General features: G+C 41.9%; 1 protein-coding gene across 10 annotated transcripts in view; it reads right to left on the bottom strand.

Moving 5' to 3' along the window:
• The window catches only part of TIAM1 (T cell lymphoma invasion and metastasis 1), a 444,177-nt gene that overhangs the window by 65,777 nt on the left and 364,917 nt on the right, over positions 1-13,483 (bottom strand). For all 10 annotated transcript variants that reach the window (XM_025380044.1, XM_025380046.1, XM_025380049.1 and 7 more), the window contains 2 exons: positions 10,528-10,609; positions 2,006-2,092 (listed from right to left, as the gene is read on the bottom strand). In XM_025380044.1, the coding sequence (XP_025235829.1) occupies positions 2,006-2,092; positions 10,528-10,609 (169 nt within the window). The remainder of the gene's footprint in view (positions 1-2,005; positions 2,093-10,527; positions 10,610-13,483) is intronic.

Raw genomic sequence — 13,483 nt, 5'->3', positions numbered from 1 at the left:
TCACACCTTTGCCTTTCCATGCAGAGCCAAGTCTGCAGTTGCACTTCTCCAGTGTTGACAGGACAGGTCAATATAACCTGCACAGGTAGCTCTGCAAAGCTAGCCATGAACTACCCAGAACCCAGCTGAACTAGGACAAAAAAAAAAGCGGTGGCGAAGACCAACACTCAATTTCCCTTTTCTGCTCCATTCAGCAGTGGTTAACACAACAGATGCAAGGTAAGTACATCTAAGCACAGTTGACCTGGATGTGTTGATCTCTGAGATTCAACACGTATTATTTTGCCACTGCTTGGATGAAACTACAAATCCCATAGCAAGAAGAAACAAAGGTGGATTTCCAGCCCTACTTACCTGTCCCATTTATTTACAGTTAGTATAGTGGGTCCAACAGAGTGTCCCCCCACATTCATGTCCACCTAGAATGTCAGAATACAACCTTCTTTGGAAATAGGGATAGATAGATATTACAGATGAAATTATAATAATACAATCATTGTAATTATGTAATAATTACACATCATAATTATATAACAATTACATAAACAATTATACTTATATATAATTGTTATATAATTATATAATATAGTATAATTATGTTAATGATTATATATTATATATAAGTTAATATCATATATCATATTTTTATATATATCATATATCAAGATAATAATTATATAATAATTATAATCATAATTATATAATTATAGTATCATTATAATTATATAATATACATGAAAGTTACAATCAACTCATAATGATTTAGAGTAGGTCCTAAATCCAATGACTGGTGTTATTATAAAAAGGCCATGTTAATGACACAGAGACAGGGCAGAAGCCATGTGACTTCAGGCAGAGATTGAAGTGATACAGCCATAAGCCACAGAATGCCAAGCGCTGCTTTCACGCCAGAAACCAGAAGGAGGCATGAAGCCATTCTTCCCTCAGAGGCTCCAGAGGAATCAATCTTGCCAATACCTTAATTTCAGACTTCTGGCCTCCTAAACTGTGAGAGGATAAATTTCTGTTATTTTAAGCCACCCAGTAGTTTATTACAGTAGTTTATTACAGTAGCTCTAAGAAATTAGCACTGTGAGCAAATCATCTAGGTTGCAAAGACTTTCCAGGATGGAGAGCTGGGGTTCGCCAAGTAGCCCAAATGCATTATGGGCCATGGAAGGGCTGAAATGAAACAGGCAGGATGTAGCAGGGAAGTGCTGTCTAGAAGGGGAGGGAGGCTGGATCTCAAATCCCTAGGTTCTCAACTTCTGCAGATTCTTCTATGAATGGGAGCAACAGAACATCTGGTTTGAAAGAGCTCTGCAGGCTCAGGTAATGGCCAATGCCAGCTTTGACCAGTGTGGACCAAAGTACAGAGGGCTCTTCCCCCATGCTCTGCTCCAGGAAGAATCCCCCCAGGAACCCCACACCATCCTAGAAGATGGAGAAGGACGACCACATGATGAGAATGGGATTTCCCACCAGCCCCATGGAAATGGGCTCCATCAGATTTAAAATCCAAAAATGTGTGATTTGAGAGGCTGAGACAGGAGGATTGCTTGAGGCCAGAAGCTCAAGAACAGCCTGGGCAACACAGCAAGACTCCTGACTCTGAAAAATAAGCAAGTAAATAAATCAGTCAGGTGTGGTGGCATGCACCTGTACTCTCTTAGCGACTCGGGAGGCTGAGGTGAGAGGACGGCTTGAGCCCAGGATTTCAAGGCTGCAGTGACCTATGATTGCGCTACTGGACTCCAGCCTGGGTGACACAGCAAGACCTTGTCTCTAAAAATTAAAAAAAGAAAAAAAAAGAGTTCAAGAATATGAGCTTTCTGATACACTTAAGTTAATGGAATAAAATGCACATTCCCTGGAAGGGTTTTCAATGAGAAAATGTTCAAATACTTTTCACAAATGAATCCTTTGGGCAAGTCTTTCTCATTCAAAAACTAGAGAAGCCCCAAAGGGCATTTAAGATGGACAGACCAGCCCTTCATTGACTTACCTTTCTTGGAAGCTAAACCGGTTTCCTTCACACTATTCACATACAGCCTTCGAATACCATCTTCTTCCACAGAAGAAAGTAAAAACCCTGTGAAACACAGAAAGGCAGAATGGCAAGGCTCACACCTTCTGAATGTTTAGCAAACAACAGGAAGTGCCTGCTGTGAACTAGGTATGTTTCATGTTTGTCATTATAGTTTGGAGTGATTGTTTTTTCTTGTTTTACAAAGCAGAAAAGGTTTATTTTTAGATCACTCTGGAAGTCACTACTTGTAAAAACAGAGATTACTAGGTATGTCTATCTTCATATTACCTACCAATCAACTCAAAGGAAAGCAAATTATTTTGTTTAATCTTGCTTCCTGGTAAACGCCATCATTTTTTTCTTTTCCATACTCTCCTCCAAAGCAGAAAACAGAAAGATTAGCTTACCTCAAGAGTCCCCAGACATTTTTCATCCAATCTATGTCCTAGAATATATTACAACTGTACTGTTGGAGGGTGTGTGTTCATCCACGTGTATGACTATATGGACAATGGTTTCATTTAATACAATTGTGCAAACAGGAGCAAGATGCAACTCACATTACGAATCTGTAATATGAGTAACACATTACAGAAACTGTACCTGATTTCACACTCTAGCAGTATCGGATCAGAAGATTATCTTATACTTCTCTGGACTTCCAGAGCTCAAAGCCAATTTGCTAATTAACCTTGGGCTCTGCTTCATCCTTCAGAGAGGAAAGCAGAGTGAGGCCCAGGTATTCTATGTGGCTTGAGGATGTTAGGTACTCAAAACTCTAAGGTTACGGGTCCTGGTCACTCCTGTTTCCAGACCGCCTCATGTAAAATTCTTCCCTAATCAATTACGTCAGTGTCCACAATGAATACCTATTTTGCTAAAGGAAAGAATACCTTTGCAGATATTTCTACAAAGGACAATGGGAACACACGTCATTGTATATATCTGCAATAATTTCAGCTCTGGAAGAAAAATCATCCCATAATATAGATAGCCGTCTTAACGCTGAGGGGAAAGCAGTGGTTGAAAAAAAAACAAACAAACAAACAGGCAAACAGCAAAACAGAATTACAAGACTGGGTCCCAGGGAGTCATTGAGCCTTTTGAGGCCATGTCATGATGAACACATGGCTTTTTGTTTAGTTTATAGGACCAGGAAATGGATTACCTCACATCGGCAAAAGTGCTAATTGCCATCGCCCTCTCAAGTACCATAACACCCTCAGATAGGGAACGGCACAGGGCCACCCCTAAAGACTCTCCAAAGTCATTTCATTCTCTTATTTTAAATTCTCTTCTTTCAGCAACTTCTAACTTTCAGATTAAGGGTCAAGAAGCCCTGCTGAAATCAAAATATTTTTACACAAGAATCATTTAAGTTACATGAGCCTTAACACAGGTGTATTTATCTGCATTGTAGTAGAAAATTTCTTTAAAAATCTGTTAGGACAGAGAGAATCAAGGGCTATGTCATCGGAAAGAATGAATAGGACTCATCTAAATATCGGAATTTCCTTTCTGAAATGCCACCATTCTATTACAATGAGACCTTTTTTTTTTTTTTTTTTTTTTCTTTAAAAGAGACAAGGTCTTGCTCTGTCCCCTAGGCTGGAATGCAGTGGTGTGATCATAGCTCATTGTAGCTTCAAACTCCTGGATTCAGGCAATTCCCTACCTCATCTACCAGAAGAGCTGGGACTACATGTAAGTGCTACCACGCTTGGCTAATTTTTTAAATTTTTTTGTAGAGATGGGGTCTTACTATGTTGCCCAGGCTGGTCTCAAACTCCTGGCCTCATGCGATCCTCCCACCTCTGCCTCTCACAGTGTTGAGATTACAGGTGTGCACTACTGAGCCTGGCCCCAGTTTTTTTTCTATTAAAAAATTAGCACCCCTGTGGGGTACCAGGAAACACCTTTGCTTAACTGGAAGATGGCAGAAGAGGCAACACGGTGGGAGCCTGCTGCAAGTCACCTGAAGCCGAGTCGATGGAGATATGGAGACACCTCAGGTATTGATTTGCTCCATTCCCTCGTTGTTGTTGTTGTTTTTTTTTTTTTTTTTTTTTTTTTTTTTTTTTTTTGAGACAGAGTCTCATTCTGTTGTCTAGGCTGGAGTGCAGTGGTGCGATCTCAGCTCACTACAACCTCTGCCTCCTGAGTTAAAGCGATTTCTTGTTTTACAAAGTAAATCCCTAGTAGCTGGGATTACAGGCACACACCATCACACTCAGCTAATTTTTCTAATTTTGGTAGAGATGGGATTTCATCTGCTGGCCAGATTGTTCTCAAACTCCTGACTTCAAGTGATCCACCCGCCTCGGCTTCCCGAAGTGCTGGGATTACAGGTGTGAGCCACCATACCCGGCCATTCCCTGTTTTCTTGGTCTTCTTTTTTTATAATCAAAAGGTTAAAAATAGGAGTGAGAATAGAGGAGACTTCCAGTCTGAGGACTGCAACTGATTATGTAATTTGTACCGGACAACTGGGTAAAAAGAGCAGGTCTAAGAAACAGATCAGACATCTCTAATTAGTGGGGAAATCTCTATGACAGGAAAGAGGATGGGAGAAAGGATAATGGGCCTAAGCTCCTTTTTTGAAGATCACCCAAATGAAAGCCAAAAATTTACCAAAGCGAATAGCACTTTAGCTCTGTACTGGAATTCATACTGGACACTGGTTTAGGGGTCAAACAGGAGCCCCCTCTCACTGTTCCAAGAAGGAAGCCCTCCCCACACCTTGCCTTGCAACAAACATGTGAGCGGCTTCCATTTAAAGTTGCCAATACTTTGCACACTAGGGGGAAAACATTATAACCATCTCCTATATGAACAAATATAAAGAAAATTATGAAATATCCTACAGCGGGATTAAGTGGAGCTGAATGAAGAACATAATGATTTTAACAGTTAATCAGCAAAGTCAGATCTATTTCTTTTAAATAGGATAGCAATGTTGTAACTCTCAGCAGACAACTCTAATATCATCCAACAGGGGGCGGAGGGAAATGATTCAATATAAACCGATGTATCCACCAACTGGAAGGCTGTTCGCTTCAAACACAGGAAGGGATCATGAGTGGTAAGTGGAATAATGATCAGGAGAATGAAGGAAGTGCTTAAAACTAAGTGATGAAACTAAGGTTGGGCGTGGTGGCTCATGCCTATAATCTTAGCACTCTTGGGAGGAATGCAGGAGGAATGCATGAGCCCAGGAGTTTGAGACCAGCCCTGGCAACATAGTGAGACCCTATCTCTAAAAAAAATTTTTTTTTTTTTAATTAGCTGGGCATGGTGGCACATGCCTTATAGTCCCAGCTACTTGGGAGGCTGAGGTGGGAAGGATGGCTTGAGCCTAGGAGGTTGAGGCTGCAGGGAGTCATGATCCCACCACTGCACTCCAGCCTGGGTGACAGAGTAAGATCCTGTCTCAAAAAAGAAAAAAGAAACTAAGACCAAACTCATGAGATGAACCACCAAAAGATTCCTCACCCTGGAAAAACCATAACATGATAAACAATAGAGAATTACTCAAAACTAGAGTCCAGGATACAACGAAAATTCAGATAACAAGCACAGGCACCTGTAACATGAGGAGAACACATGACTAAAAAATATAATAGTACTAGAAGTACCCAGAGAAAAGGAATACTAAGTTGCTGAAATGACGCATTCTTCTACTTCAAGGCAGCCTAGGGCCTCAGGCTTAGTCTAAGTATCATGTAATTGGATATGTGAACTAATTTCAACAGCAAAGTCCGGGAGTGAGCTGAAGGCTGCGGTGGAGAGAGGGGCAAGAGAGAGAAATTAAGTAAATGTTCCCTCTTTAAATGTGTTCAGTCAGTTGGATTATTAAATTATATTTTCCTCCCTAAAGTGTTCTAAAATAGAAAGCAGCATTTGATCTGTATGGTGAGGTGTTTTTGTGTTTGTGCTAGTAGCTTTTACTTGTACCAAACTCAGTATCTAACCGGAAGCCACTTAGCGAGGTGTTAATATTAGATACAGATGGGCTGAATTTCGACTCTGTGGTAGCCTTTAATCCAGAGGCAATCAGATCTCTGAGGACCGGGGGAATCTTTCACCTCTTCAATCAATATGCTGTTGGAACATCACACCCTAAAACCAACCCAAGCACGGAGAAGAAGTGATTTAACTGAGCTTATTAGCCATGCGTGGCAGGGCTTTTCTTTTCTTTTTCTTTTTTCTTTGAAACGGAGTCTCACTCTGTCACCGGGCTGGAGTGCAGTGGCGCGATCTTGGCTCACTGCAACCTCTGCCTCCCGGGTTCAAGTGATTCTCCTGCCTCAGCCTCCTGAGTACCTGGGACTACAGGCACGTGTCACCACACCCAGCTAATTTTTGTATCTTTAGTAGAGACGGGGTTTCATCATGTTGGCCAGGATGGTCTCGATCTCTTGACCTCGTGATCCGTCCGCCTTGGCCTCCCAAAATGCTGGGATTACAGGCGTGAGCCTCTGCGTCTGGCCTGTGGCAGGGCTTTTCAAAGTGAAGTCCAGGAACAGGTGCCAACTGTTGGCTAATGGCAGTAACGTAAGGACAGAAACCGAGACTAAGCATTGAGAACCTCTTGGAACCTTGACATTGCCACAACCTCCAAGCATGGAATTTAGTATTTCACTAAAGCAGTGGTAGTTACAAAAGAGTGGAAATTAAAACAAAACAAAATACCTGCTTCTTTGCATCAGATGGGTTGAGAAGCACTGTCTGTAATACTCTTTCAAGACTGATGCCTGGTGCCCTGTCATACCTTCCTCAGGGGGTAAAAGTAAATGGGTTCTGTGAGTAATTCAGTCACTTTAATAAAAAGTATTAAAAAGTATACAAACAATAGCAGTTTTATGCCCAGTTCCAATTTTGGGGTCCCTGAATCACTCAATCTTAGAATCAGAGTCCAAGAGCTTTGAAATTCAGCCTTCTGAACTTAATCTTTGCTAGTTTATCCTTACTCAAGAAAAATTAAGTAAACTGAAGAGAAAAAGAAGAATCATTATGGGAGCATCTAATTTTGGAGGATCCAGGCCCTTCACTGCCACCAATTACAGCTCTAATTACTGAGGTCGGCTTTTTGCTGCATAATAGGCCGCTCATAAACATTTATTCCTTGCGATGAGAAACATTCTCCTGGCTTTATGATGTCTTTAGTTTTAAGGTCAAGAAATAAACAGCATAAAGTTATAATGCAAGTGGCCAGGGTTCAAAATTGGGTTCTCTTCATTAGGCCCAAATCCTCGAGTATTCTGAGATGAAGATTGGTGGCCTACAGGGGAAGGTCCAGAAGGAATATAATATCCCACTGCTCAGAAAAGAGTTTAAAGATTTTCAAATGCTAAAAAGCTTAATAACTTGGGCCAGGCGCAGTGGCTCACGCCTGCAATCCCAGCACTTTGGAAGGCCGAGGTGGGTGGATCAGTTGAGGTCAGGAGTTCAAGACCATCCTGGCCAACACGGTGAAACCTGCCTCTTCCAAAAGTTCAAAAATTAGCCGGGCATGGTGGTGGCACATGCCTGTAATCTCAGCTACTCGGGAGGCAGAGGTTGGAGTGAGCTGAGATCGCATCACTGCACTCCAGCCTGGGCGACAGAGGGAAACTGTGTCCTAAAAAAAAAAAAACAAAAGAAAGCTTAATAACTTGATTCAGAGAGAAATCTTTTTTTTTTTTTTTTGAGATGGGTCTCGCTCTGTCACCCAGGCTGAAGTGCAGTGGCATGATCTTGGCTCACTGCAAGCTCCGCCTCCCGGGTTCACACCATTCTCTTGCCTCAGCCTCCCGAGTACCTGGGACTACAGGCGCCCACCACTGTCAGGCTACTTTTTTGTATTTTAAGTAGAGCTGGGGTTTCACCGTGTTAGCCGGGATGCTCTCGATCTCCTGACTTCGTGATCTGCCCGCCTCGGTGTCCCAAAGTGCTGGGATTACAGGCGTGAGCCACCGTGCCCGGCCAGTTCAGAGAGAAATCTTAAGTCAACATATGCGGTAGTCTTTATGTCTTTCCACCAGGAACTTTGTTCTCCTTCTACCAAACAGTAGAATCACACTTCTACGCTCCCTTGTAGGTAGGTATGGCTGTGTGACTGACTTTGGCCAATGAATTGGGAGTGGGACAACATCTGCTTTCGCACCTCCTCTTCCCCCTCCGCTGAGTGACAAGCACTGTCCCAGGTGGCAGCTGCTCCAGGCCTGGGTGTGGAATGAGGACAACGTATGGAGTCCCAGCCAACCCACAAGGGATGCATGGTGAATGTGAGAAATAAATGTCACTGTTTCGAGCCACCGGGCTTTGGTGGCTGTCTGTCACCTCAGCTAACCTCGCCACTCCTGACTGAGCACAGTATGGATTTTCCTCACTTAATTTACTCAGGCACCAATTCTGTTACTATTCAAGCCATACACTGTAATGCTAAGTAAAGAAGACTGGTCTTAAACATATGGAAAGGAATATATATTTAACTCCACCAGAACGTAGACAACCGCCTAGGAAAGCGTTAACACAGCAGGCTTGACTGCTGTTCTTCGAAAGGCCCGCTTACAAATTTGGACCTTGGCTGGCATCCTGAGAACCTGGATTTTGGGAGGGTTCCCAACACCCTAAGTGGCTCACGGTGCCTAAACTGTGTGTACAAACAATGGGATTCATGGTGAACGCCTACTTTCCTCCTGGGAGTCTGGAATTTTGGTGCACGCTAGGCAGAGCTTGCCCAGGGAACCAGCCTCCCCAGAAAAGCCCTGGACACTGAGTCTCTAACCACCTTCCCCAGGAGGGAGCATTTCTCAGGTGTCCTCACAACTTGGTGCCGGGGAAGTTATCCTCATTCTATGCGACTCCACTGAAACAGGGCTCGCTGAAGTCACACCTGGTTCCCCCTAGACTTTGCTCCACGCGTCTTTTCCCTTTGGTGATTTTGCTTTGTATTGATATAGGAGTTAAGATGAAATGATTTACGCACAGAGTGAAGGGAAGAAAGTCCTCAGTAAGATTTTCCTTTTAATGAAAAGCAGCCCCCAAATAATTTTCTTTTCTAACAAAAAGCGGCCTGTAAAATCGAGCCGCACACAGAGACAAGCAAGCTGGAAGCTTACACCGGTGAATGCTGGCACTTGTGCCAATAGGAAAAGGCGAGCTGGAACTAAGCATGTTCAAAACGGCGGCTCCATCCTCTCTTCTCTTTGCCAGCCACCTGTACAGTAAGGAGCAGTGAACATGGCCCCGGCCAGGCAAAGACGCCATTTGCATAATAAACTTAGGACGGGGCAGCCAGCTTCCCTGCGTGCTGTGTAGACGTCACACCTGGTCCAACCAATCTGTGGGCCCTACGTAAATCTGACACCACCTCCTCAAGCCTGGCTATAAAATCTTCCACCGCTGGCCGGAAGACTCACTCGGGCACCCCTCTCTCTCTGCAGGAGAGACAGCTATTCTCCTTTCTCTTTTGTTGCCTATTAAACCTCTACTCCTAAACCCACCTGTGTGTCTGCATCCGCGATTCCCTTGGCGTGAGACAATGAACCTTGGGTATTCACCCAAGACAATGAAGCCACTTCAGTATAATTTTGCTATTAAAAAAACCTAGTTGTGAGTATGACCAGATGCTGAGCTCTGCGGGTCTTCCTAGTGAATCAGCAAACCTAGGGATGGTCTTGGGGATCCCGCAACACAAAACCAAAGTAAGTTCCTTTAACATGACTTGTATGGGAAGGGAGGATAATGTCTATGTTTTCAGGAGAGGGGTATAAAAGAATAATTCCTACATTACTAAGGTACATCATAGTATATGTTAAACAAAAATTATGGGAGGCCACTGTTGTGAACTGAGTTCCTGCATTACGCCCAAAAGGCCAGATCAAAGAAAAAATGGAATCACTCATGCTGGATGCCACATAATCAAATTAAAACTTTCAGGAAGCAGGTAGATCCCCAAACAGACCAGTTTTTCCTGAAAACAAGAGATTCTGGTCTACCATAATCAGCAAAATAAGTATGTCACCTCTGCTTTCACCCTTACAAAAAAGTAACCTGAAGTAAGCTAATGTTAGACAATCAGGTTTCTTCTTCCACTGTTCTGTTTCCTTGTCTCCACCTTACAAAAATCACTGTTCTGCCATTGCCCAGAGGGAGCTCTCATTCTATTTTGTAGAACGGAGGCTGCCCCATGCACAAATCACAAATAAAAGCCAATCAGATTTATAACTAAACTAGTTGTAATTTTATCTTTTGACATATAAAATAACCTACCCACTTCCTTTTTATGACAGTAGAACCCCAGTAACTAAAGTTATGAAATTTAACACCAAAGTCTACGTCGTACCCAGAGTAAATATCCCTTTTTTTCCCTAGTGTGGCTACCCTCCACAGCACAGGAGCCAGATATACTGTCTGTTTTAGATAGGACCCAAAGGCATTTTGTTGAACTGTAAATAAATACATGCTTACATAAGAAATGCTTTACCTTAAAATACAAAGAAACACAAACTTACCGTAAGTATCGGCAGCTGTGTCTGACTTCTCAATGTGGATGCTCTGAGTGACTTTTGGACAGATTTCAATTTCTTTGTATAGCTGAAAGTTACAAAGAGAAATCTAATTAGAATTTCATTATAACTAACGTTAAAAAATCGTCATTTCATGGATCTATTTTTTCACAACTGATACTTCTGTGAATTTGCACTTCACAATCTTTTCATTAAACGGAACTCATTAAGAGTAAAAAGTAAAAGTAAAAACTTATAACTGTCATCCTCAAACATAGCCACAGTTTGGTTTCTAAGTAATTCCTCCACATCACTCTCTATCTATTCCTACCCAATGTCTTCCACAGACCTGAAAAATAATGCTAAAGTAATGGAGGCCTCTAGCTGTGGGGAGAAAAAAGTTTATTAAAATCAGGAAGAGGTTATAAAGATCTTGGTATGGAATTCATGGAAATGAGATAAATCTCTATGCGTCCCTTCCAAAAAGTTCATGATAGTACAAATAGTAGAGACAAATGATAGCATTGAAACAGAAAACAAATTACATAAAGAGGATATTCTTTTTTTAGCCACTGAACTTTATCGAAATTAGCTAGAATACTGAAGTACACAAATTAATCAGCCCTCTAAAAGCCCAAGAAAGGAAATCACTTATGACTAAGTCCTCAAAAGCAATTGCAACAAAAAAGAAAATGGAAAAGTGAGACCTAATTAAACTAAAGAGCTTCTGCACAGAAAAAGAAATTATCAATACACAGACAATCTACAGTATGGGAGAAAATATTTGCAAACTATGCATCTGACAAAGGTGGAATATCCAGAATCTATAAAGAACTCAAATCAACAAAAAATGAATAATCTCATCAAAAAATGGGCAAAAGACATGAACAGGCACTTCTCAAGACATATATGTGGCCAATAAATACATGAAAAAATGTACACATTGCTAATCATCAGAGAAATGTAAACCAAAACCACAATGAGACACCATCTCACACCAGTCAGAATGGCTATTATTAAAAAGTCAAAAAAACAACAAATGCTGGTGAGGCTGCAGAGAGAAGGGAATGCTTTTCTTTTTTTTTTTTTTTTCTTTTGAGACGGAGTGTTGCTCTGTTGCCCAGGCTGGAGTGCAGTGGCAAGATCTCGGCTCGCTGCAACCTCTATCTCCAGGGTTCAAGCAACTCTCCTGCCTTAGCCTCCCGAGTAGCTGGGATTACAGGCATTTGCTGCCACATCTGGCTTTTTTTTTTTTTTGTATTTTTAGTAGAGATAGGGTTTCGCCATGTTGGCCATGCTGGTCTCGAACTCTGATCTCAAATGATCCGCCCGCCTCAGCCTCCCAAAGTGCAGGGGTTACAGGCGTGAGCCACCATGCCCAGCCGAGAAGGAAACGCTTATACACTGTTGTTGGGAATATAAATTAGTTCAGCCACTGTGGAAAACAGTTTGGAGATTTCTCCAGAAACTTAAAACAGAACTACCACTTGACTCACTATCCCATTACTTGGTATATATCCAGATGAAAATAAATCGTTCTACCAAAAAGACACATGCACGTGTATGTTCATGGCAGCACTATTCACAATAGCAAAGATGTGGAATCAATCTATATGCCCACCCAGGGTGGACTGGATAAAGAAAATGTGGTACACGTATACCACGGAATACTATGTAGCCATGGAAAAGAACAAAATCATGTCCTTTGCAGCAACACGGAAGCAGCTGGAAGCCATTCTCCTACGTGAATTAACACAGGAACAGAAAACCAAATACCTTCTCACTTACAACTAGGGGCTAAACAACGACTACTCATGGACATAAAAATGGCAACAATAGATACTGGGGACTACCAGAGGGGGAAGGAGAGAGGAGGAGAAGGGTTGTGGAACTAACTGCTGGGCACTAGGCTTACTACCTAGGTGACAGGATCAATAGTACCCCAAACCTCAGCATCATGGAATATACTCAGGTAACAAACCTGCACATGTGCCCCTTGAATCTAAAATAAGAGTTAACATTATTAAAAACTTTTTTTAAACAAAAAAGGCTGGAAAAAGAGCTTTATGCATAGTCAAGATGAGAACGGTGCAAAGTTCACACATCAGAAACATTGTTGTTTAAATTAATCGATATTTCATTTTCAAATGTCAAGATCTATCATCAAGACAATAACTTATGGAGTTCTGACCATATGTCATGCCTCTCACACTAACTCCAAGAGACAAGTGTGATCTCCATTTTACAAATAAAGGCAAGAGCCTAAAGAGAATGTACTTTCCTAAGTTCAGAAGACCCGTTCACACACAGCTGGGATTATGAACCCAGGGCTCACTGGCTCCAGAGCTGCACTCTTTCCACTACACTACAATGCCTCCCAGATCAGCCTTCACCGGAACACAGGGTATGAAAGCAAAGGGAACCTACCCTCCTAGGTCAGTCAAAGGTTCAAATCCAAAATTTATAATAAAAACTCACAAACAAATAGATGTGTCAAATGCTCATATAGATTTTTTAAATTATTACTCTATCTTGAAATGAAAACCAATTTTGAGCCAAGGTCAAGAACAAAAACTGTGGCCGTTAGCACTAAAGAGAAGTCTTGATGATTATTTAAACTTGCCCGCATCTCTGACCACACAGCCATTTGTCCAGAAACGATTTTATTCGGGCAGGTAGAAAAGAGTGGCCAGTTTCTTCTCTTTATTTGCTTGGGGCATTTGAGAGGTCAGCATAATACTTATGATTCAGGAGCCTGGAAAGCGTTTGCTATAATAGAAGGCTAAGGAGTGTCGGGGGTAGGAACGTGGACAGGACGGCTTGGATCCTCTTAAACACCTTAATTTAATGCAACTCCCACCACATGTGACGTGTCAAGGGCACGACTGAATGTGGCTTTAGTGCTATACTTTAGAAATGTTTCATACAAATAAATTTACAAGTAAGAAGAAATCAGTTATAC

The sequence above is a fragment of the Theropithecus gelada genome, chromosome 3, assembly GCF_003255815.1.
Source record: "Theropithecus gelada isolate Dixy chromosome 3, Tgel_1.0, whole genome shotgun sequence".
Taxonomy (NCBI): domain Eukaryota; kingdom Metazoa; phylum Chordata; class Mammalia; order Primates; family Cercopithecidae; genus Theropithecus; species Theropithecus gelada.
The sequence above is the reverse complement of the archived record's forward strand: the minus strand, read 5'-3'. Positions and strand labels throughout refer to the sequence as shown.